We start from the raw sequence: 26708 nt of genomic DNA, 5'->3' as shown, positions 1-26708 counted from the left end.
GGTATAAGAAGAAATACCCCTCGCTGAGGTCAATCTACAACAAGGAGATGGTTCTTTTGTTCCTCTCCATGTGGGAGTCCTACCACGACTCCTGGAATCCCTGATTGTGGGCACCGATAATCCAGAATTGGAGAATCTGTTCCAGGAGTCCTGAGAGGCAGCAAGTCCTACTTGGAAACAGCCCCTTTTGCTCAAGAAAAGGAAGCGTGGTATAACCCAAAAGTAGAAGCCAGCGGCGAAAGGAGAAACAGAAAGTACCAAAGACCCAACGTATCTGGGGGGAGGATTATGTCTGGAATCAGACAGACACTTTCGGACAGTCCAGAGCGAAGAACCCTAGTTTCAAGAGGCCTGGAGGGGGAGGGGGGGGGGGCTGAGTAAGAATATGATCAGCAGGCTGTAGGCCCCCACTTCGTTTAGCAGCAAGGGTTGTTATACTGAAAGGGCGGCAAGAATGGTCCAAAACAGTTGTTAGTCCCTACACCTTTTAGAGAGAAAGTACTGTATTTGGTGCATAGCCACCTTTTAGGGGGACATTTTGCCCCCGAAGAAATGGAGTGATTCTACTGGCCTGGTTTGTATATAACCAAGTAAAGAAGTATTGTAGGGAGTATTATATTTGTCAGAAAAACAGGCTGAGACCCCCAAAGAAAGCTCCCCTGAGACCCTGACCTGTCATTGAATAATCATTTTCTACAATATGCATGGACATCAAAGGTCCTCTGCTCCCTACCAAAAGCGGACACTGATATGTACTAGTAGTTGTTGACTATGCCACCATATACCAGGAAGCAGTACCCTTCGACAAAACCTTATACCAGGAAGTAGTCCTTACGTCGACCTACACCCACCCTCTTAGAGAAGGCTATGACAAACATATTTTTCAGAGTGGGTGTTCCTAGAGAACTTTTAACAGACCACGGTATCTCTTTTACCTACAAACTCATGAAACAAATATGTGAACAACTTGGAATTAAACAAATCCGTACTGCTGCATACCTACCCCAAACAAACAGCCTCGTAGAGCATACAATGCCACTATAAAGTCCACTCTGAAAAACTTGTTAGGCCTAGAAAGAGTGGATCAAATGTTACCCCGGCCCTGTTTGCCATTAGATGCAAAGAGTAAAGCAATACGAGTTACTCTCCTTTTGACCTGGTCTTTGGGCACAAACCATGTACTTTATTCGATAAGGCACCGGAATCCTGGGAACACGTCCTTGCTGGAATATGTAGCTGAGCTGAAGACTCGTCTGAATCAAATCTGAGAGTAAGCTTGACAAAACTTAGAGGAGGCATAACACTTGCAGAAAACACAATATGACAAACATGCAACCTTAAGACAGTTTAATGTAAATGATCAGGTTTCGTTGTTGTTGCCCACCTCCACCAAAATGGATTGCCAGTAGCAGGGGCCCTATAAGGTATTAGAAAGAGTAACTCTCGTAACTTACAGACTAGAGCTGAACAAAGAAAAGAAAGAAAGTCAAATCTATCATGTCAGCGTACTTAAAGAGTGGGAAGGGCCACCCCTGTGACTTCATATAACCTGCAAGGAAGAAGAAAATCAAATAACTGACTGTATATTGCTAACCCTAAGAAAGGACATGAAAAGAGAACTTATTAGCTATTTATCTCAATATCTATCCATATTTTCCACCACCCCAGGGAGGACCAATATTATCACCCATTTATTCACTTCCCCTGGGAAAGTTGTATGCCTCAAACCCTGTTGGATACCTGAAGCTAGAAGACACACTATTTAAAAAAAAAAAAAAAAAAAAAAGTCCAAACGATGTTAGAAATGGGGATCTGTGAGGGAGTGGAACTCACCCATTGTGTTGGTTCCCAAACCAGATGGTTCTATCTGTTTTTGCATTGACTTTTGCAAAGTACACATAATTTCTAAGTTCAATTCCTATCCTTTACCCCTGGTAGATTAACTGATTGAGAAACGGGGTGACTCGTACTACATTAGCTCTAGATCTCTGCAAACGCTACTGGCGGGTCTCCAGCCGATAAAGAAAAAACAGCTTTTTCTACTCCCAAAGGTCTTTCCCAGTTTACCATTCTCCCTTTTGGCCTCCATTAGGGCGCCTGCTACATTTCAACGAATAATGAATACTGACTGTATTAGCACCCAATTTATGCAGCTGTCTACATGGACATTATCATTAGTCCCACTTGGGAAGACCATCTGCAACAGGTGGGAAGAGTGCTACAGGCCTTAGACTCTGCTGGATTAAAAGTCAATCCCAAGAAAAGTCACTTATCTGCCACCACTTTTAATTATCTGGGTTATCTTCTAGGAGAAGGATTCATACGACACCAGTCTGAAAAAGTATCGGCAATCCAACAGCTTTGTTTCTCCAAAACTAAACATGATCTCAGAGCCTTTTTTGGTCTGTTTGGTTATTATAGAAGATTCATCCCCCACTTTTCCATGACTGCAACCCCTCCAACATACCTATTAAACAAGGATAGAGCCACTGAGATGGAACTAAAGCACCCCTCTTCTACCACCTTGGAGGTGTTACAAGGATTAAAAAGGGCACTGATGGCTGAGCTGGTTCTCCTTAGTCCGGACTTCAAAAAACCCATTTATCCTACAAACAGATGTTTCTGGGGTAGGCCTAGGAGCTGCCTTCTCCCAGGTCAATGACAATGGGGGCAAAAGACTCATCATGTTTATAAGTCGGAAGCTGTTTCCTCGAGAACAGAGGTACGCCACAATAGAAAAAGAAGCCCTTGCCATCAAGTGGGCTATAGAAACCCTAAGATACTACTTGAAAGGACGAGAACTCAACCTGTATACTGACCATGCTCCACTAGAGTGGATATCTCACAGCAAAAGCAACAATACTCACATTCTTAGATGGTTCCTAGCACTACAACCCTACAGATTTACCACCTTACACCGAAAGGGAAAAGAACAAGGTAATGTTGACTTCCTCTCCAGATATTCTGTCAATTGATTTATTCCAAGGAAGGAAGTGGAGGTGAAGGTGTGTAAAGAACCTTCACACCGCAGGTCTGATCGTATATCCCTCCCTGGCTGCCTGCTCTCAGCCACACCTAGGAAAGAGAAAGAAAAACACCAATCACTCCGAGGCTGGGAAGGAGAGATGTGAGGACGCAAGACAAAGGACTTTCATTTTCAGGAACGTGGACTGGGAAGAAATCCCTAGAAGGAAGACAGCCATGGGTGGGGGCAGGAGGAGGTCATGAGGAGGAGGGACGGTTGAGAGGAAAATAAATGCCAGGGTCAGAAGACACGGAAAGGCAGCAGACTGGGGCAGAGGAGTCAAAAGCCAACACAGAGAGAGTGCTAGAGAGGAGCTCCGACCACACGGCCCATACCAGCCCAGGGATGACGAGTCAGCATGAGTGACATGAGGCGGGAGACGCTGGCCTGGCAGAGGAGGAGGAGATGTGGTCAGAGGAGTGGTGGAGCCCAACACCACTAGACAACGTGCTAACACCAGCCACAACTCAAGGAGGGTTGTGGTAGACGCGGTGAAGTGCTGACAGGCGACAAACCGGGTAACTGTGGAAAAGAAAGAGAACAGGGAGATTATTACCATCATACCGACAGTCATCCTAATAAACAAAGCAAGACTAAAAGGCCACAACCAATAATATTACACCTAACATTGTGCTGTCCATGTGTGTATAATCTCAATAAAAGGCAAGGGGAGGCCTAATGCCCGAGACATGGACAGGGGCAGAAATAATCCCAATCCACAAAAAAGGATCCAGGGAAGACCCAGGGAACTATAGACCAATTAGCCTCATAGACGTCACACAAAAAATGTATGCTAGACAGATCCTGAATAGAATCAATACCTGGATAGAAGAGAACAGCATAATGTCTATATATCAAGCAGGCTTTAGACAACAGACCAGTCAGTTGACCAGGCCTTTAGGCTATTGACAATAATATGGAAATACACTAGACTAAAGAAAGGCCACCTGTATATCGCGTTTGTGGACCTGCGCGCAGCCTTTGATCTGGTGCCGAGAGACTCCTTATGGGCAGCATTAGGAAAACAGGGCATGCCAGGGAACCTCCTGGGCCAGCTGGAGAGGATACATGAAAATACATTCGCAAAGGTCCGGTGGGGGCCAAAAGGAGAGTTGACAGACCCAATACCTATCAAGAGGGGGGTGAGACAGGGCTGTGTGCTCGCCCCAACACTTTTCTCATTATACATCAATGATCTGGTTCATTATCTGAAACAAAGTAACCACGCCTCACCAAGATTGAATGATGATCCAGTCCCGCCCTCCTTTTTGCAGATGACCCCATCCTATTGTCTCAAACTCCAATGGGCCTGCAAACTCTACTAGATAAATTCAGTGAGTATTGCAGCTTGAAGGGGTTAGAAATAAATGCAAACAAGACTAAATACTTAACTGTTAACCCTCACAAAGCACTCAAGAGAAACATTTGGATTAGAGGGCAGGCACTGGAACGAGTTAAAAATTTCAACTACCTAGGGATACTGCTTGATGCCAAATTGTCATGGGCGCCGCACATCAACAAAGCTGCTATCTCCTTAACTCATAGCTCCATGGCAATTAGTAAAAATTACAAATGTTCAAGGTCGAGCACTGTGTCACCAGTATTCGAGATCTATAGGTGCAAAGCACAGGCCGCTGCTCAGTATGGCGCAGAACTCTGGGGATTCACAAAACTAACTCCATTGGCCACTGAGGAAAAGAATTTCATGAGGGGGGTATTGGGCCTCCCTCCATCCACTCCGCTGATTCCCTTAGCCCATGACACTAATATGAAACAAATAGGCAAATTGGCAGCCCTGAGGCCCTTGCTCTACTGGTGTAGACTTTGGACAACCCCTGAACTGATCCAATACAGGCAAGCATTAATTGAGATCATGGGCTTGGACAAGACTATTTCCCTCCCGTGGCTTTATTATATCAGGCAAAGCTTTTACAATTTAGGGCTGAAATTCTATTGGGATGAACCGCATATACTCACAACCCAATCAAAGATCCGACTAAAGCAAGTATTTTGGGACTTCATCTTTAATAGCCCTTTTCATAGCAAAGATTCATGTAGACTAACCTTAAGTTTTCTGGATTTTAAACCACTACCGAGCGCTGAGGAATGGATCGATACTATTCAACCTAGACGAGCAAAAGTTTTATTTATGAAGTATCGATATGGGATTCTCCAGGTCAAGGCTTTTACCTTTAAATGGGGCCTCCTGAATGGGAGTAATCATGAGGCGACCTGCGAGCTATGTAATATGGAGACACCAGAAACGACGGATCATGTCCTTTTAAATTGCATTGCCTACGATAAACTAAGGAAGAAATGGATCCGACCCATCTGCAGGAACGTTGGAATCAGGAATTACAATGAAGCTGCCAGATTCTTGAGATCCAGCTCGATACCATATGTTGTTTTTGGTCTAAGCCGGTTCTTAATAGCAATTTCATTCATCAGAGACAAGGCGGGCCTGAGGTTGTAGGCGCTTTAATTCAGGCAAAACTCCCAAAGTCAACCTATGGTCCTGAAATCGATAATTGGGAGTCACCCTCTGCAATTTAATGGCCTTGGGACCTACAATCGGCCAAGGATATATCTAGCCCAGGGGACATTGTCTATGCCCAGGAGGACCGTAGTTACTGGGAGGTTGATTAAGTTACCTAGAATGGTCATTGTCACTTATGAAACTTGTTCCTGGATTCTGATATTTATCTACTTTTATCCCAAAAAATCTCCTCTTAGTTAGGCAAACAAGTGCCTGATGGCACGGGAGGTAAATTTTATGGGTCTTACAAATGAAATACTGTAATCGACTTTTATTTACTGTTTTTAAGACCAACATCAGATAACTTGTTTCTAGTAGATAAGTGAATATTAGCTGCTGTTAGAACAATGTGCCTTTTTGCATTACTCGATCGTATATGACCTCTAAGTAATATAGGCACGCAAGAAAGAAAGGAATCGTTGGGCCCTAGGGATTGTTAATCATCTCTTAAAAATTAGTTAAATAACCCCTCACGTGATGATCGTATCTATATTGCTAAGATTGTAGAGGCAACTTGAACCTACTGGAGGCAAATAATCATTCAAAAGCATATATCCTATTTTCATAATGGTCACTTTTTGAGCTAGTCCATAGTTAATGCTACTACTAGTGAGATAGCAATTTTAACTGTTTTTTGTATAAAGGTTTATATTTTAGGGGTATTTTATAAAATTTTATAATATTTATATGGTGATTTGCACGATGATGTGTACTGTATATTTTATAGTGTTTTAGTGATTAATTGTTGATTTTTAATAACATTTATACCCATAACTTGCCTATTTGTATTGTATGGCCCTGAGGGAGCTTTGGTCTCGATCTGTTTTTAGTGTTTTTTTGTCTTTTTTCTCTTAAAAAGTGTCTTTGTTCCTTTTAGAAATGTAAGAATTTTGTCAGTATGCTTTTATGGTATTGTTTTACCGAAATAAAGCTGAAACTAAAATCTCAATAAACGCCAAATTCACCAAAGAAATAAGTCTCTTGAGACGTATTTCCGCCCCTCCTGTGACAGTATCTCTGCTAATTTTCTGAGCACATGCTAAAAGTACTCCAATGGCAAGGATGGGAAGAGTAGAATACACTCCAGTGTTTTACACTCAAGCAAGCAGTGGATATACAGTTGGAGGCAGCACACCTATAACATATATAAACACATACAGAGTAACCATGTAGAATTTTCCCTACATTTTCATTTGTAATAATTCTCTTGACATTCACTCAATACAAAAAAGCATTGCTTGGAATTTTGTGCCAGCGCTCAAACATACTCCAACAACTACTCCACCCAAGCCTTTTTGATGACGACTACTGTTTTAAAGTCTGTGCACACCATGTGAACAAAACGTACACTCAAAGACAAGGTGTAAAACAATCATCTAGAAGCTGTCCCTGAAATGAGATGCAGTATGGGTTCATGTTAAAGGGTACTCAGGTTTCAGATTCAAGCGCGGTTGACTCCTAAAAAGATACATTATTGTGAAAAAAATTGCAATATCGAGGCATGTTCCTAGATGGTGAGATCCTCGCAATGGATCATAGATGAAATCCGCAAAACTCCTTTTTACTGGTGTGTAACGCTAACTCTTGTTTCTTGATTATAAGATTGGAGTGCCCTTTGTATTGTGTCTGAGTTTAAAATGTTTGGAGTTCCAATTTTTAGATTCTTACCGTGTTTTTTTCATCTGTATCTTTTGAGCCTGATTCACAAAAAAAGTATTCCATTAACACTCCCAGGTTTACACATATGTGCGAGTCTGGGTTTACTACACTATGGGATTCACTGACGTTCCAGGAATCTGCGTAGAAAGCTGCACCAGGCCATTTTTACATGTGGGTGCCTGGGAATGTCATGTGGCAATCGTATTGGATCCTATTACTGCTGTGCGAAGTTCCCCGTGCTGGAGAACTACACATAGGGTGAAAAGCACCACTGTGCAAATTAACACTTTTTTATCAGTGTAGAAAGTAGCTTTCGCCATTGTATAACTCCTTACCCTACACTCCCTCCAAACTTCAGGTGATCCCATCCCTTAACACTACAGAAATGACTTGATGCCTGCCCTTGGTTGAAGTAAACATCGGAACCTTTCCAGGGTGGAAACATTCATGAGACGTACGTTTGTGGTTGTTCACATTCTTCCAAGGCTAACTGTACCTTGGAGTGCCCAAATGACCACCTTTGTTTGAGATACATGGATGCGGAGAACTCTGCATTCATGTTAGAGATCTCTGAAACACGTAAATGGACTTACGCTTGCCAGGAATCCCTTTGTGAATTCCTTGCAGGCGTACAACAGGTACATTCAGTCACAAAGTTTCGATATGACTGAATTTACCTTTGTGAAAAGGGACATATTTGTTTCATGAAGCATACGTTAATAAGACTTTGCTTTTATCCTGCTTGTTCAAATAAATGATAATGATTAGTGGCAATGTAGATCATCATTTTGAATGCTGTCCTCATTGTGAATGTTACCTGTTTTGTTAATTGTTTTAAAGGTTGATTGTTTATCCCCCTCCACCTACAAAAGGGGGCTTGGGTGTCACCCAAGAAGATTTGGAATGTCTTGAACACGGTGAATTTCTGAATGATGTCATCATAGATTTTTATCTGAAGTAAGTGGTGTGGAACCTTTTAGAATATAAAACATTATTGGAAATCAAATATTTAATGTAAAGTTGTAGTGACAGCCTTTATGATTGGTTAACTTGTTATGTTGTATTTTGACATTGCCTGTTGGTGTTTCAATGTTATGTATTTTGCACTTCTTGAATTCCGTAAGAAGTTGAAGGACCTGGATCTTCGAATAAACACACTAAGCCGTTAAACTAACAAGCCTCAGGACGGCTCAATGCCAATGCGCCCTCCCTACTGATAGTGCGCTGTAAAAATTGACAGAACATTTTGCCGAATATTTTACAGCTTGCTGCCTGTCTGAACTCATGTCATCTAAACATCCAGAGATTGGCTTTGGGTCAGATTTTTTTAATTTTATTAAGGTGAGGATCTTTCAGGCCTGGATCCTCACACAGGCCTATGCAGCCCATATTGCGCAGGGAGGCACCTGTGAGATATGACAGCCTCACAGGCTCCTCAGCACATTCTGCAGGAGCACGGCATTCTTGTGCATTACTCCACTACTTCAGACATTAGATTGGGGGATTCTTACTCTTGTTTTGGATCGGGGCATGACATTTCATGGATGTTTACTTTTTCTGCTATACATCAGTGCAGTACTCCTTCCTTGTCTCTGTTGCTGAGTGCTTATGTCAGTGTCAGGACTGTGCCCTGTCCTCTCCAAGTGGCCGAGCTATACAGCACCTCCTCGTGAACTGCTCAGTGGCCTGGCTTCTGTGTCTTGCCTACAGTTGCACAGCTCCCTGCAGGCCTGACCAGGATCAATGCTTTATCAGTCCCCCTACTGTTTTTTATGCCCTGTTCTGCACCATGCCCATCTCTCTCTGCTTGCTGCCTACCCAGCTGTTGTCAGTGTTGTGCCCCCAACCACACTTCTACTGACAACACCCTTCATGATCCTTTGTTTGACCTAGCCAGTGGCATTTGTACAAATGAATGGCGTGTGAGGACAGGCCTGCAAGCAAAGAGCATTCTATTGTAGCTGATGTACACATCTCTGAATACTACTTAATGATGCCTGGTTCCTGGACTGATAGCACAGCAGGCGTCACATTACTGGAGTTAAATCACATATTGACATCAGTTTGTGGTAGGACGTCAAAGCCTGCTTTCAGTGTGCTAAACTGCTTCAACTGTTACGGCAATAACCAAGGCGGTCATTCCAACTTTGGCGGGCGGCGGTAGCCGCCCGCCAGGCGGAAACCGCCAATCGGCCGCCATGCGGCCAAAAGACCGCTGCCGGCATTCCAACATTCCCGCTGGGCCGGCGGGTGCTAACCAAGTTAGCGCCCGCCGGCCCAGCGGGAATGAGGCCACAACACAGAAGCCGGCTCCGAATGGAGCCGGCGGTGTTGCAGCGACGGGTGCAGTTGCACCCGTCGCGCTTTTCACTGTCTGCTAGGCAGAAGGTGAAAAGCTGGCCGGGGCCCTGTTAGGGGACCCCTGCACTGCCCATGCCAGTGGCCCCAGGACACCCCTTACCGCCAGAAACAGGCTTGGCGGTAAGGGGGTCAGAATCCCCAGGGCAGCGCTGCTTGCAGCGCTGCCCTGGCGGATTCGCCCAGCCGGGGCAAAAACGGCGGGAAACCGCCGGCCCCGGTTTACCGCCGCGGTCAGAATGGGCTTTGAAGCACCGCCAGCCTGTTGGTGGTGCTTCCGTCATTCTGCGCCCTGGCGGTCCCAGACCGCCAGGGTCAGAAAGACCCCCTAAGTGTCTTAATGATTTATAAACTTTACCAGTGTATGACAGTTGCGAAAGGGGATTTTTAATATTTAGAACCAAACGCTCACTTCATAGAATCTTGTTGAAACAAAATGGTAAATTACATAGTTATTAGGCAGAACCATGCTCTTGACTTTTTAGGTTGATGCATATGCTGAATCATGCTTCTTTATTAACTTTTGGACAAAGAAAAAATCTGTTCTATTTCATTTTGCCTTTTGTCATCTTCATTTCAAAATTACAACTTTGCTGGCAGAATAGAAAGAAGGATCTTAATGCTGGGTAATGAGCAGTTTATGTGAATTTAGAACTAGTTATAAACCTGTATTATTCCATAGGAGAATGTTGTAAAATAAATAGAGCTCTGCGCTTCCTAAGTGTTTAAATTGGGAATATGCTTAAATCAGTATAGGTCGCATCAAAAGATCCCGGATAATATAGGTCAGATCAAAAGATCCCGGAAACACCATGTAGTAGTAGCATTGAGGTAGCTTATCTGCTGTCTGTGCGCAGAAGTATTTAATATAATCTTGCATCCTGACAGGATGTTAGTATTGATAGCTCCAAGAGACCTCTTATGGGGTATGCGTCTGCCTGCACACTAGAAATGGCCACTTGGATAGATAGATATATGGTTAAAGCAGCTGGTTACGCTAGGGCTAAACTAAAATTAAGTTTTACTAATGTGACCACAGGACAGCTCGCCTCGTGTGTTTCTTAGCAAAATGTATTCGTGTAGTATTGTGCTGGAGATGAGAAGCTTAAAATTGACTTGACGTTTGCACTAAAGGCAGTTTTTCCATCAGTTCTGCATCTCACTTAAAGCATACATTTTAATTTTATTCTCTCTAATTATTGCATATTTAATCCTACTTTTTAGTTTTTTCATACAGTTTTTTGTGTGATGGCCTTTATGACCATGAGATAAAACATTGAATAGAAATTATTGCGCTCCAAAACTTCAAAAGATAAAACATCTACCTGCGTTTTAGGTAACTTGCGTTGGCTTCATTAATTAAACATACTGCGACAGAAAAAAAGGTTACATTGTGTTTTTCATTTAAGCTCGGCAAGAGACGGGGAGGGTGGAGAGAGATTAATTGCACAAAATGTGCATATTCAAAGCACTTAATCAGCACTGGCAAAGCGAATCGGTCGGGCCTTGACTAGCTAGCATGTTATTTATTTCCTTTTTTCCAATCATGTATAATAGAAATTAATAGCTTCTTTAGTCTAGCCCTAAAAGTAGTCAAATGAAGTGACCAAATCTTTAGGTTTATAACCGCCACACATGTTAGTAGTTGAAATAAAAACTTGTTATTTCTTAGACTACCAAGACGTGAACCTCCTCTGCCCATGAGACACATATCGACACATTACCATCAACATTATGCACTGTTTCTTGTTTGTTATTCATTTGTTGGGTTGGATTTCAGGAAAGAACATGTTTAACCACGAAGACTAGCAGAGAATCAAAATACTGTGGAAGTCACAAACTCAACAAACAGATGAAAACTGTGACAAGTAGCTAATTTAATATTGTAAAACACGATCATAAATACTTCATGTAAACTGCAGCCACTTTAATAAAAAACGAATAATGCCAGCCTTTTCAGAAAGTCTTGCATGAAAATACTTAGACCCAGTATACATGCTAAAAAAAAAAAAATGCTCCCATGAGTGTAAACCGCGTAGATCAGATTTCCCCATCATGAAAGCTTAAGAAGTGCTTGTCTCTTCTCTACAGAAATGAAACTTATCTCTAACAGAGATACAACCTAGAAAAGTGTTCCAATGAGATCTTAGCAACGTCCCAGTCGTTACTGCTTGAGGAAAGTCCCCGCTCCAAGACAGCTTTACCCATACTCTAAAATAATGAAACTATGCAAAGCGTAGTCCTTCTTTACTTTGTCATAACGTCGACGTATAAGTACCCTCCTCCATCTGTGAGTTTCTGTCTCAGATTAATTACATTGTTTGAACTCTAGTTTTGTATATTCTCTTTGGTGGGGAAGTGGGGTTGGCGGGGTGAGACTAGGATTGGGTCTGCATTTCATGACACTCTCCCTGCTTATGTGCTAGATTGGAGCTTGTATTTTATGCCATGTGGAAGTGACATTGCTGGCATTCCCGTCTTCTGATGAGGCATCATGGTGAGCGTGTGAGGGAGGAAAAACTTGCACAGGGTTGTTTTTTCAGGCTCTCGTTTTGAGGTTCACATTGCTAACTAGGCAACCTTTATAATCAGAACTAGTGTTTTTAGCGGAATTAGTCTTCTGATTAACTGTGGAAGGTAGAAAGTGCGCGGAAAAAGCCACAATGTAGCGACTGAAACATAAGATGAGGAGATTCTCAGTTTTACCAGGGCTTATTCACAGAATATGATTAAATAACCTGTTTGCTCACCTCTGAATGAGCCATAAGCAAAAGAACAGCGCCTTGTTCAAAATGTTGACGTGGAGCACAACAGGGGCTCTAAAGGGACACATGCAGGGAGCACATTTACAGGAACTTCTGCCACATGACAGGGATGATCTGATAGAGACTTCTAGCTGCAGATTCCTTTCCTCTAGAATTTCCTGGCGTCAGCTTGGAATGAGGAACTTTTGCAGAACAATACCCTTGCACACGCCATTGTGTGGCGTTGTTTGGATCTGCATGTCGTTGTTGGCGTCATTGGAGCCATCTATGACGTTACGGTCACCTATAAAGACACAACCCTGACATGCGTACGTCAGTACTTTTCCTTCTACGCCGGTTGAAGTGCAGATCCGGAATAGAGTTACCCTCTGTCTTTTTTGACAGGCCTTTTCCAACCTTTTTGTCAAGGCTTTTTTTGTCTGTGCAGGATGATATTGAGGAACACAGGGTTCAAGCCGTGTGGCGCCTGCCACCGCACCATGTCAGTAACGGACCCACACTAGGTATGTCTCTGGTGCCTAGACCGATACCACAACTCAATCATGTTTGGACTGGCGGACCATGGCTCAGAAAGCTTTGAAGGAGCAGTCTCTGAACCTAATGGCAGCCCAGGAGTTGATGTTGGTGGGTGCAACTCCTCTGAGGTCACAGTTCCAGTCGAGGAGGTGGTCGCAGGACTGCTAAAGGAGCCCCAAGTCCTCTTCATCCCACCCTAGGTCCTCCTGGCACTTGTAGAAGAGGCGCAAAAAGAAGAAGTCCAAGCGGACTTCAACTTCACGTTGTCCGCCTACGTTCCAGGCACTGGTCTGCAGAACTGTTGCCAGGGCCGACTAAGAATCTCCCCCTCTTTCCTGGAGCCGGAGTGACACCCGCTCAACTCAGAGTTTTACGACACCATGCACCTCGTTTTTGAGTGGGCTAGCCCTGCTGGTGCACCTTTGGGCCCTGCGGGGTGGGCAGAGGCCCCATTAGGTTCCACGCCGACAGCTTCGGCATCAACGCCGATGGGGGATCTCTTAATTCCAATATTGGATCCTGAATGATGCAGAGTCCACCCAGTCGGCTTCCTTCGGCATCGCTTCCGACATCACCGGTGGCACAAGCCCAAATCTCATTACAGATGATCCCAAGCTGGAATGGCATCGCACAACAGTGATTCCGGCACTGCACAATGCCGATTCTTGACCCACAGGTGCCTGAGCATTTCTACAAACAGCCAGGCACTGGTGAGGAATGGGAGGGGTCTCAGGACCCTCTAGAGTCCCAGTTAGAGCCTATGGACTGGTATGAGGAGCTCAGAGAGGCCAGTGGACTGGACACCTCTGCAGATACTGGCATGCTTTCATCTTCTACTGTGGCTATGGAGGAGGGAATATCGTATGTAATGGTGGTTCATAGGGCAGCAGAGATCCTGGACCTAGATCAGCCTACAGTGCCGGTCAGGACTAACCTCCTGACAGAGGTGCTTCAGCCAGGGGTTTTCACATCCCAACCGATGTTACACGTTAATGAGGCCCTCATAGATGTCCTGCTGGGGATGTAGTCCAAACACAGCACAGGGGTGCCTGTAAATAGAACAATTTGCTGCTGCCATCGCCCGGCTCCTGGCGACCTTAGCTTCCTCAAGCAACACCCCACCCCACTCCAAAGAGCTAGGTGATCCAAGCCTCCACTTCCCATGGCACCTTCCCTTCCACTCTCCCGGATAGGGAATCAAAGAGGCTGGATCAGTTATGGAAAAAGATGGTTTCTTCTTCCAGCCTAGCATTGAGGTCGGTAAACACCTCAGGCCTATTGGGCTGTTTTCCCCATACTTTATGGGATATGGTGGTGCAGGTGCTGCCTGAGGTCCCGGAGGACGTGCAGGCCAATCTCTCACAGGCAGTCAAAGGTGCCAGGTTTACCACCAGGTGTGACTTGGACACAACTGACTTGCTGGGCAGGGCGATTTCCTCAACAGTGGCCCTTCAATGCCAACGCCTTTGGTCGTACCTCTGGCTTTTTGGGGAATGTCCATGCAAACTTTATGGAAATTCCCTTTGATGGGACCCACTGTAGGGAGCTGGCTCTGTATATACTATATCAAAGTGAGATCTAGTGTGCACAGAGTCCAGGGGTTCCCCAGAGGCTTAACAGAGGCTAAAGTGGATAATGCTAATGCTTTTGTGGTAGTGTGGTCGAGCAGTATCAGAGGGTAGTGCAAAGCAATTGCTATACACACATAGACAATAGAAAAAGCACACACTCAATGACTTAACTCCAGACCAATGGTTTTTATATAGCAAAAATAGATTTTCTTAATTTATTTTTAAAACTTCAAGATTGAAGTTGCAGGTAAGTACCTTTAAAGTTGTGCATTTCACACAGTTATCAACAGTACTTTGTTTGGAATAGGTAAGTAATACAGTTTTTGAATTATTGACAATAATTTGTTTTAAAAATGGACACAGAGCAAATTTCAGCAACAGTTCCTGGGGGGAAGAAATGGTAGATCGTTTTACAGGTAAGTACAACACTTACAGTTTCAGTCTTTGGGTTTTAGAAAGTCCACCGGTTGGGGTTCAAGTTAACCACAAACAACCACCACCAGCAACATGGGGCCAGCTGGGTGCAGAGGTCAAAGTTGAGCAAATTTAATTTGAGCTCCTATGGAGACAGGGGGGTACTCAGAATCAGGCCTGCCTGCAGGTAATTACCCGCGGCTCGGAGGGCAGACTAGGAGGATTTGAAAGAGCACTGCAGGGGCCACAATATGGCACCAAACACACACCCACAGGGGCACAGGGGCGGCCGAGTGCAGGGTGCAAACAGGACGTTGGGTTTCCAATGCTGGTCAATGAGGAGACTCGGGGGGTCACTCAGAGGCTGCAGGTGGGGTCTAGGGGGGTGTCTCAGATACACCACCGGTCAAACAGGCAGGAGGGCCGCCTGCTGAATGTAGCTGCTCTGGGTGTTGGTTTTTTGAAGGCCAGGGGGCTGCGGGTGCTGTGTGCTTTAGGCGTCGGATATCTTCATCTGGAGCATCGCGGTCATGGGGCTCCTCGGGATTCCCTCTGCAGGCGTCGTTGTGGAGGGGAGGAGAGGTCAACCCAGGGTGGGCACTTGCTCGCAATCGCCTGGGGACCCTCTCTTGCTGGGTGGACTACCTGGACATGGGCCGTGGGCGTCGGGTGCACAGGGGTCAGGACTCACACGTCCGGAGTGAGGTGAGAGTCCTTGGTTGTAGGTTTTCTTAGACAGAGCCGCAGTTCTCCTGAGTTCTTGGTCCTTTTGGGTGCAGGGCAGTCCTGTGGAGTTGGGCAGAGGTCTCTGGTCCTGCTGAACGCGTCGCTGGTCTTTTGCAGATTCTTTGAAGCGGAGACAGGTTGGTAGGGCGGGGGCCAGAGCAGTTGTCATCTTCCTTCTTTTCTGCTTGGGGTTTCAGCTTAGCAGTCCTTCTTCTTCTTGTAGGTCACCAGGAATCTGGGGAGCTGGGTTCAGGGAGGCCCTTAAATCCTAGATTTAGGGGCGTTTTAGGGGTCAGAGGGCAGTAGCCAATGGCTACTGTCCCTGAGGGTGGCTACACCCTCCTTGTGCCCACTCCCTTTGGGGAGGGGAGCACAAACCTAATCCTATTTGTCCCTGCCCTCCAAACCAAGATGGAGGATTCTGCAGGTAGAGGGTCGCCTCAGCTCTGGACACATTAGGGGTGGCCCTGGCTTGGGTGGTCACTCCTCACTGTTTTCTCTTATTTTCCCACTGGACTTGCCACCAAAGGTGTGGCTTTGTCTGGGGGGCGGGCATCTCCACCAGCTAGAGTGCCCTGGGGCACTGTAGTCTGCGGCATGAGCCTTAGAGGCTCACCGACAGGTGTTACAGTTCCTGTAGGGGGAGGTGTGAAGCACCTCCACCCAGAACAGGCTTTGTTTCTGACCACAGAGTGCACAAAGGCACTCACCCCATGTGGTCAGAAACTTGTCTGAAAGTGGCAGGCTGGCACAGACCAGTTAGTCCTACACTTGTAGTTTGGTTAACATACAGGGAGCATCTCTAAGATGCCCTCTGTGTTCATTTTTCAATAAATCCCACACTGGCATCAGTGTGGGTTAATTGTGCTGAGAAGTTTGATACCAAACTTCCCAGTATTCAATGAAGCCATTATGGAGCTTTGGAGCTCGTATTGACAAACTCCCAGTCCACATACTCAATAGTGCTACACTGCACTTACAATGTCTAAGAATGGATTTAGACACTGTAGGGGCATATTGCTCATGCAGCTATGCCCTCACCTTTGGTATAGTGCACCCTGCCTTAGGGCTGTAAGGCCTGCTAGAGGGGTGACTTACCTATGCCACAGGCAGTGATTTCAGGGTGCCATTTCGACTGTCTTTTTTTCCTCAACAGCACACACAAGCTACAAGGCAGTGTGTATGTGCTTGGTGAGGTGTCCCCCTAAGGTGGCATAATTCATGATATAGCCCTTAGAGGCCTTTCCTGGCTACAGGGCCTTTGGTACCATGGGTACCTTTTGCAAGGGACTTAACTGTGTGTCAGGGTTGTGCCAATTGTGGAAAAAAAGGTACAGTTTTAGGGAAAGAACACTGGGGCTGGGGCCTGGTTAACAGGGTCCCAGCCCACTTTTAATCAAAGTTGGCATCAACTCTAGGCAAAAAGTGTGTGTAGGGGGGTTAACCATGCCAACAGTGGCACTTGCCCACGCCTGCCTTTTTGGATAAAAGGCAGACTCTGTGCTGGAGCGCTTCAAGGACTCCCGAGCTACGGCCAAGTCCTAGGGCCTCTCGGCACCTCCTCGCCAACAGTCTGTCTATCGCCCCTCTCGAGGCTTCAGAAGGGGTGTGGTACCACACCACCCACAACCATCCACCGCCCTCCGCCAGGCCAGGATCTTGCGCAGGGATGGGATTGTGGTGCCTTCAGACCTAGATGGTCTGGCCAGAAGGCATCCACCACCCAGCCCCCCACCTCCACAGAGTCCAAGCCCTAGTAGTGTGATTGTGCAAGACCTTGTACATCCAGTTGGAGGGAGGATTCAATTTCATCTCCCTCACTGGCAGTCTATAACATCGGACAAGCATTGGACAAATGGGTCTTGCAGATCATCACTACTGCCGCCTTTGTGGCAAAAGCCAGGAGCATGAGTGAGATGCAGGCTCTTTCATCCAAGCCACTGTATCTCACCATGTTCCCTGACAGGATGGTACTTAGTACTCGTGCTCCTTTCCTCCCCAAGGTGGTGACTCCATTTCACCTTGGTCAGAACATAACCCTGGCCACCTTCTTTGCTCCACTACATCCCTCTAAAGAAGAGGAGTGATCTACCAGCTGGACCTAAAAAGAGCGTTGTCGTTCTACCTTGACCGCACAAAAGATTTCCGGGTGGATGACCAACTCTTTGTGGGGGATGTCAAAACAAAGAAAGGTCGGGCAGTGCAGAAATTAACCATTTTGCGCTGGGTTGTTCTCTGCATTAAGATCTGCCGTGCACTGGCCAAGAAGCAGCCTCCTGAGAACTTAAAAGCTCATTTCACCAGGGGTAATGCTGCTACCACTGCGCTAGTACGAGGTGTTCCAGTCCTGGATATCTGTCAGCAGCGACGTGGGCGTTCTTGCACATGTTCGCAAAATATTACTGCCTGGACAATCAGGTCTGTACAGATGTGCACTTTGCCCGTTCGGTCCTACAGGACTTTTTAGTGTAAGAAGATTTGTCTGCAGTCCACTGCCAGGAGGTTAGGGTTTGAGTATTTATTCTAAAGGTAAGGAATCTACAGCTAGAAGTCTCTGTCAGATGAACAAGTTACTTTCCTTCGGTAACGCATTATCTGGTAGAGGGTCTATCTAGCTGCAGATTCTTTACATCCACCCATGCCTTCCTGCTCTGCGGACATGTCTGCTAGGGTTAGGCATTGTCCCTTTCAGGCGCTAGTTTTTTGGCCCAGACAAACTGCTAGTTCTTTCCATGGCTCTGCGCTTCTGGTGTGGAAGTCTGTGGAAAAGGAACTGACGGACATGCGTCTGGGTGGTGCCTTTTTAGCGACCGTGACATCACAGACGGCTCCAGCGACGCCATGCGGATCGGAATGATGCCACCTGATGGATATTGGAAGGGTATTGCTATGCAAAAGTTCTGAATTCCAAGCAGACACCAGGAAATTCTAAAAGTAAGGAATCTGCAGCTAGATAGTCTTTACCAGATAATGTGTTACCTAAGATACGTAACTGGTTCTTCTGGGCTTTGTGTGGAAATCCCAGAAAGAACATGATTGCTATGCTCAGTGCTGTGGCCCTTCAAAGGATGACTTGCTGCTGCATGATGTGATAAAAACAATTATCTACTAGAGGAGTGAAAGAAAATTGCTAAGGTGAGGATCCTAGATTCCTATATATGAGATATCCAATAGTGAAGTTTGATGAAGAATTCAAGCTCATCCCAAAGGGGAATTCAGTCCTAGTCACAATGGTTTCATCTTCTTCAATCAATCAATCAGTCATTTGTAGAGCGCGCTACTAACTGGCTAGGGTCTCAAGGCGGTGTGGGGGTGCTACTGCTCAAACAGCCAGGCGTTTCCTGAAGGTCAGCAGGTCCTGGGTCTGTCGTAGGTGGACAGGGAGGGCGTTCCAGGTCTTGGTGGTGAGGTGGGAGAACGATCTGCCATCGGCTGTAGTTCGGGGGATGCGAGGAACGGTGGTGAGGTTGGCGGAGCGGAGTTGATGGTTGGGAGTGTAGAAGGTGAATCGCTCGTTGAGGTAAGCAGGACCGGCGTTGTGGAGGGCTTTGTGAGAGTGGTTGAGAAGCTTGAAGGTGATCCTCTTGTTCACGGGGAGCCAGTGTAGATCTCTCAGGTGGGCTGAGATGTGGTTGTGGCGTGGGATGTGGAGGATGAGGCATGCGGAGGCGTTCTGTATACGTTGCAATTTTTTCTGGAGCTTGGCTGTAGTTCCCGTGTAGAGAGCGTTGCCGTAGTCCAGTCTGCTGCTGAGGGCCTGGGTGACCGTCCTTCTGGTTTCAGTGGGAATCCACCTGAAGTTCTTGTGGAGCATGCGGAGGGTGTTGAAGCAGGCAGATGAGACGGCGTTGACTTGCTGGGCCATGGTGAGCTTTGAGTCTAGGATGAATCCTAAGTTGCGTGCGTGGTTGGTGGGTGTCGGTGTGGTTCCTAGGGTGGCAGGCCACCAGGAATCATCCTATGCGGAGAAGTTGGAGCCGAGGATTAGGATCTCAGTCTTGTCTGAGTTCAGTTTCAGGTGGCTGCTCTCCATCCAATTTGCGATGGACTTTAATCTGTCGTGGAGGTTGGTTTTGGCAGTTGGAGGGTCCTTGGTGAGTGAGAGGATCGGCTAGGTGTCATCGGCGTAGGAGATGATGTTGAGGTTGTGGGATTGGACGATGTTGGCGAGCGGTGCCATGTAGATGTTAAAAAGGGACGGGCTGAGTGAGGATCCTTGGGGAACGCCGCAGGTGGTCTTGGTGGCTTCAGAAAGGAAGGGAGGGAGGCAGACTCTTTGGGTTCTGCCAGTGAGGAAGGACGTGATCCAGTCCAGGGCTTTGTGGCGGATCCCTGCGTCGTGGATGCGTGTGCAAAGGGTGTGGTGGCGGACGGTGTCGAAGGCAGCCGAAAGGTCTAGGAGGATAAGGGCTTCAGTTTCGCCTTTGTCGAGCATAGTCCTGATGTCGTCAGTTGCGGCGATGAGGGCGATCTCAGTGCTGTGGTTGCTACGGAAACCAGATTGAGAAGCATCCAGCGTGTTGTTGTCTTCAAGGAAGCGGGTCAGTTGGCCGTTGATGATCTGCTCGATGACTTTCGCCAGGAAGGGGAGGAGGGAGATGGACCGGTAGTTCTTGAGGTCTCTTGGGTCTGCTTTGGGTTTCTTTAGCAGGGTGTTGACTTCGGCGTGCTTCCAGCTGTCCGGGAAGGTGGCGGTCTCGAAGGAGCTGTTGACGATCATATGGAGTTGGGGGGATGGAGCTTGCTTCGTTGAAGACATGGTGGGGGCAGAGGTCAGAGGGTGAGCCGGAGTGGATGGTGCTTATGGTTTTGATGGTATCCTAGTCGTTGATGTGGGTCCAGGAGAGCAAGAGGTTGGTGTGCCTGGGGTCCAGTGCGTCAAGGTTTGAGGTGGCAGCGGCAGTCGTGGGGGTCAGGGTGTTGAAGCTGTCGTGGATGTCCATGATCTTGCGGAGAAAGAAGGTGGAAAGGGAGTCACAGAGGTCTTGTGAAGGTGGGGTGTCTTTGGAGCAGGGCCTGGGGTTGGCGAGTTCCTTAACAATGTTGAAGAGCTCTTTATCATCAGAAGAGTGAACTCTGCCAGGTATTGTACACCGAAAAATAGAACCTGATTTCAAAAGATCTTTTGGGCATTCAGCTTCAATATAAGAACAAACACGTACTCTGCGTATGTTGCTCTACTTTTTATTGTAGAACTTCTAGTCTTTGTTCGACTGCTTCCAAGGGAATGGGGACACTAATTCTATTGTTGGTCATATGGAACTTTTGACCCAGTTCATTTCAGAAACATCTTTTAATATGTTCTGATCAGCTGCAACCTCTGTAAATGATGTGGTAGCAGGAAGACAAACTGTTTGGATGAAGCTAAATGCTGGCTAGACAGTTCTCATTCATCATTTTTCCTTCCTTGGTCACAAGCTTTTTGATCTAAAACTAAATTAAGTGGTTCATAACTCTGCTGAAGAACAGAAATATGTTGAGTCTTTCAAGTTCCTTAGCAGATAAGAACCCTTTCTTCGAAAAACATTGATTCTGATTCTCTCTGAAGAACCGATGTTCCTTTGCATGGTAGGTCTTGTGTTCCAAGACCAGCAACCAAAGTCATGACTATATGAAGGTAGGGGGAAGACTGAAATATTTGTATTCACAGTGGGTTCATCAAAATCAAGAAGAATGATCCTATTGGTGATCAAAGGCTATTTTTTTTTTTTTAGAACTCTGACAACCTCATCCAAGCTTGCTGTTTTAAATAACACCACTTCTGAGAGGAGAAATGAGGAGAGCAGCAATTCTATAATAAATTCAATCTCTAACCGAAAAGGGAATGATGAGTCTGGTACTCCAGAGTAAAAGAGGTTGAGTGCTCTATTGCATTGTTTTCCTAGCCCCAAAATGGAATGGCAAGTTTGTCTGGTGCTGGACCAAATACATTGAAACACGTTTACCCTGTACAAGACCGTTATCTCTTCAATTGATGATACTGTTGGAAACCAAAGGTGATTTTCTGGGACTGCAAAACTTATAGGATGCCTATCTCCATGTGCAATTCAACTTGATTAAGTGAATGCTACCTTGGATTTCCAGTGAGGAGTCGTATTTCTGTTTCACTTACAGCCCTTTGTTCTTTCATCTTTTCCAAGCTACTCTACAAAGGTACTAGCTCCTGTAGATGGGAGGCATTGAGGTACATATGTACCATGATGGCTGGCTGATTTCTGCTTCTTTTTTTTTTTTAAGGCAGAATGAACCTGAAGAAACTCTGCATATTTTTCGAAGATCTGGGGTTCGATCTGAATCCTCAAAAATCTCAACCCTAAAGCTGGCTACTTGTGATCCCCTTCAGATATTAAATGGATGGTTTCCTACAAGACCTTGCTCCTTCCACTTTAGCAGCTCAATAAGAAGTGATTAGAGCTTTCTAAGAGTGTTTGGTATTCAGACTCTTAATAGTTAAGTCTTAAAAGAAATTCATATTCTGGTGCCCTCCTGGGATCTTTTGGTAGTACCAGGAGCTCCTTAGAAGGAACTGTCTGAGCCTTTGGAGTCACCCGTAATGGCTTTGATTTCTGCTGAGGTATTTTTTCTGATTTCAAGCACCTCAGTTAGGATGTTAGGTGAGCAGGCTGCTTTAGTGCGTTCATACCCCTGTCTCAGTTTTTCCGGACAGAATGGTGCTGCATCTACATCCAAATTTGACTGAAATTTCAAAGTTAAATTTAAAGCAAGAAATTGTTTTGGGAGTATTTGATAGAACGTCTAATGATTTGAAGCTTTTATCTTAGCTATGAATGTGAAAGTGCTTTGTTATACTTAAAAGAAGCAAAGTTTTAGATCAGCAAACTCACTGTTGGTTTCCTATGGTTCTACTAACAACTGTAAGCAAGTATTTACTTCTAGTTTGGGTAATTGAGCAGCACAGGCCTTATCCCAGCTTTGGCTTGGTTAGGTGAGTAGCACAGGCCTTATCCTAAGTATTTAGGGTGGTTTCTACTCCCCAAGCGGAGGCTTGTGTTGTGTTTCACTACATAATATTTGTAGGGCAGCCCCTTGGTCTATGCCACATACTTCTGTAAATTATTACAAATTGTCATTGAAGACTACAGCCAGATATTTCTCTTTGACAAACTTTTGGTGCTGGAATTCTTATGATGAGTATGAAGTAATTACTGTTAGGTTAATAAATCTGATACAAGCCTGATCATCATTACTGGTGCTGTTATTATGAGCTTTGGTAGATCCTCAAGCAGAAAGGCCATCCGCAGGAGTAGGACTAATGAAGGGGTAATGAGTATATCACTTTCTTTTTATCTTTGTTACCATGAATCATAGTCTTTGTCCCAGTCCTTCACCCTGCTTCCTTTTGTTTTGCACCTCCTGTTTTATAGGTCACCTTGTTGCAGAGGGCCATTATGGGAGACAGGACGGCACTTATACATTGATATTGTTACGTAAACTAAAGAGAGACTATGCTAAACATAGTCGACCACTTTTAGGCATCAGTAAAGCTGTATCAGGGGTGATGATGAGAGGAACTAGGCTAAGCTGCAGTAGTTCCTTCTTTTGGACCGAGGAGCGTCGCCCCTCCGCCTAAAGTGCCCCCCAGGGGTGAAAAATAAAATGGTAATAAAGTTAATTTATTGCAATTTTATTTTCCATCATCCCGTCCTGAACAGAGTTTCATGATGGGGCGGGTCCACTTCTGCTGAACTGGTAGCAGTGAACTGTGCACTGTTTAAAGTGCATGTCTTTTTGGCTGGCTGTCTTGCGACAGACGTGCTCACTTCAAATTTCTCTAACCTAGCTGTGTTAAGACTTCTGGGTTAGAGAAAGCACAGAGTTCAGAGAAAGGCCGTTCCCTCCAATCCGGATGCTTCTTTCATGCTGGTTACGAGCATGAAAGCAGTGCCATGATTGCTTAAGGGAATTTGGTGGAGACCGGAGTGAAGAGGAATTTGAATGTCGTGCAACAAGCAAGGTAAGTGTTGTTTTTCTTTTTATTTACACACACACACCACTCACCTTGCATTCATGCACACACCAACACCACATTTGTCTCCCCCCCGCCCCCAAACCGCCTTCATGCCAGCCGCCGCTAATGACAATGGGTACTGAAAATTATCTGTAAGTAATATGATCACTCAATAGTACTGTCCTAAAAGTGAAAACGTTTTAGCAAGCCAGGCTTATTTTCATGTTGGCATTGTGTTAAAAAAAAAACGGACCAGTAGTTTTAAAATGCACTTAACTCTCAGTCGGCATATACTAGGGAAGGTACTTGTTACTGTACTCTATGCCAGGTTATAGAGAGACCAGAGCAGTAAACACCCTTTTGATGTGTGCTCCAAGGGCCAGTGGTAGTATATGGATGCAAGTCTGTCTCAGTAGACCGTCACTGTGCCACAAAACGACACAGGCCGTAATAAACTGCTTTCCTGCCCACCTCTGCCAGCTATTTTACGGAAAAGATACAGTTCTGACAAGGAAATGCAGTACGTGGCAACATTACTTGCCAGTCAGTAAGGAGTCGCACATCCTTTGCAGAACCTTCAAAATGAGGATAGTTTAAAGTCTGATCATGTGGAGAATATTTTAGTAGCGGTTTGTTTTGTGGAAAAAATAGTTGTTTCCAAAAGTCGTTACACTTTGTTGCTTGCATGTTTTATATAATGGGTGGCAGATGGTGAAAATTCAGTTTCCGTTGATAAACCTGATGATTTTGGATCTAAATTAAAAAGGTGGTGGCCCAACTACCATGTGCTGATATTTTACATGGAACTGTACAAGCATCTACTGTATGTTTGTGTTGTCTGTAGCCTTGCGAGCAGCAGTGGCGTAGCGTGGGTTGTCAGCACCCGGGGCAAAGCAAGTAATTTGCGCCCCCTAACCCGGGGCAAGGCAAGTAATTTGCGCCCCCTAACCCGTGGATTTTAGCACTCGAATCTCTTCCAAGATGTTGCGCCCGGTGCGGCCGGCCCCCCCTGCACCCCCCACACTACGCCACTGGCGAGCAGGAGCCAGTTTGTGGTTCTGTAGGACTATTGAGTGTAGAGGACATGATAATGATTTCGGTTTGTCATGTGTTTACTAAAACTATTGTATTATCTATTCCCTCATACAAATAGTATGTACATGGCAGTGCCCAAACAATTTCCAAATAAATGACATTATAAAAATGTTTTTCAGAAATATGTAGTGCATAAGCACAACCTATAAACCAAGGCACACCGAAGAGTAGAGAAACTAAAACATGGTTCAAATGATCTCTGCCTGGAAATTGGTTTAGTAGTTTGTGAAAGCGTGACACAGTTGAGACAAATCCTGTAAAAGGGGGCAGGTTTTTTGTTTACCTGAAGTTCAGTAAATCTGATAGCGTTATATAGTATCAGAGAATTCCTTTAGTTAATTGCAGAAACTGAGTAACTCAGTCTCCAAATATGCTCTTATAAACGTTGGTTCCAATTTAACATCTTTTGTGTGTGCAGACTTCCTATAGCTGAATCTATTCAGCCTGACTAAGCTTGGAATATTTATTCACTTTGTTTTGCTTGGTTCGCTGTGTCCAAATACATTAGCAACATCACCTGGGAAAGGCATGCTTGGAGGGATATGAAATGGAGATCAGAAGTACAGATAAAAGCAAATAAAAATGATAAAACATGCTGGTGAATAATTGAATCCAAACAAAAAGGGAAGGAGCACAAATTAATTATTTCCAGAGATGTGGTCATTCGTATAGCGCTGCTGACTTTGGAAGTGGGGAACCAGGTTTGAATCCTGTCCTCTGCTTAACATCTTGTCATTCTGGGGAAATCACTTAGAGCACTCTTTAGAGTTCTGCGGATGGGAAACTACTTCAAAGTGTGACGGATATCTTACCTACCGTGTTACAAATGCCATAGGCTATAACGCAACTGCAGTACAGCAAAATCGACGTCCACTGCATTTGTAAGGGAGTATTCCACCCGCTAAATACTAAATAAGACTCTTAATGTCCCCCTTCTTGGAACATTTGTAGCATATTGTGGTGCTTATGTAAAGCAGTGCAATGCCCTCGGGTAAAGTTTGCACTATAGAAAACTGCCAAAAATTAAAACATTCATATCTCAATAAACATAATAAAATTTTGGCCAACACGTTTCATAATGTCAACCCCTTCCTTACATTGTGATTCTTCAAACCTTTCACTAAAAGAAAAATGAAAAACCTTGTACATCGGAGAAATATATAAACATATATAAAATATATCACTGACTAAAAGATTCTTTATACTTTATACTAATTCAAACAGACTGAAGCTCAAGTCGATAAGCTAATTGTAAGTACACATCAAGTACTAATTTCTAATAATAATCTCCAAAATAATTTTTACATTTATGCTACCATATACATTTTTTTATCCTTTTTTCATGAATAGCTCCATTTTAATCTATTCATTCCTACACAGTTGCTATGCTTTACTGTTTCTTATGGGTACTTCTAACTTTAGATTCTGGACCCTGTGAACACCACCAGGCTGGGGCTGAAGATTTTTCTCAAAAGTTCCCTCAAGCGATGGTAGGTGTTGTGTTGATTTCGTGTCAGGTCTGTCCCACTCTGGAAGTTACATCATGGTTACAATATAACTGCCACCTCTGCACACTGATATCAGTTCCTTTCTTTCTGTGCCTTTTGACATGGATCTAGAGCTTCCTCCCTCAGTTCTTGTCACGTGACGGAAAACTTTACTTAAATATTTTCCTGTGTGTAAGGGACATGTCTTCTCCCAAAACAACAGACTTTAAGCCCCGTAAGGATTGCCACAAACTGATGTCAAGTAGATACAAACAGATGTCCTCAAACACTATGGGTTGCTTCCAGCATCAACATCTGGTTCGAGACGGACACCGGGACAGGGTCAAGAGGCACAGTCTTCATTGAGGAAGGATCTGCTAGTGGTAACCAGACTGGTGGCCTTCCCCCGAAAGAGCGCTACCAAAGATAAGTAACTTGTTCATTGCTACCTATCACATTTCTGGATCATCATCCATATACACAACATAATAGAGAAAGCAACACCCTGAGCAAAGTAATAATGCATAAGATTCACTGAGAAGGCATCCAGTAAATTCAGTTCCACTGGGAGATCAGTAGAAAATTGC

At 45.0% G+C, this 26708-nt stretch overlaps 1 protein-coding gene across 2 annotated transcripts in view; it reads left to right on the top strand.

Moving 5' to 3' along the window:
• Window positions 1-26708, top strand: part of SENP7 (SUMO specific peptidase 7) — a 790555-nt gene that overhangs the window by 402048 nt on the left and 361799 nt on the right. For both annotated transcript variants that reach the window (XM_069204850.1, XM_069204851.1), the window contains exon 14: window positions 8061-8177. In XM_069204850.1, coding sequence (XP_069060951.1) covers window positions 8061-8177 — 117 coding nt within the window. The remainder of the gene's footprint in view (window positions 1-8060; window positions 8178-26708) is intronic.

Source organism: Pleurodeles waltl, chromosome 8 (assembly GCF_031143425.1).
Source record: "Pleurodeles waltl isolate 20211129_DDA chromosome 8, aPleWal1.hap1.20221129, whole genome shotgun sequence".
Classification (NCBI taxonomy): Eukaryota; Metazoa; Chordata; class Amphibia; order Caudata; family Salamandridae; genus Pleurodeles; species Pleurodeles waltl.
The sequence above is the reverse complement of the archived record's forward strand: the minus strand, read 5'-3'. Positions and strand labels throughout refer to the sequence as shown.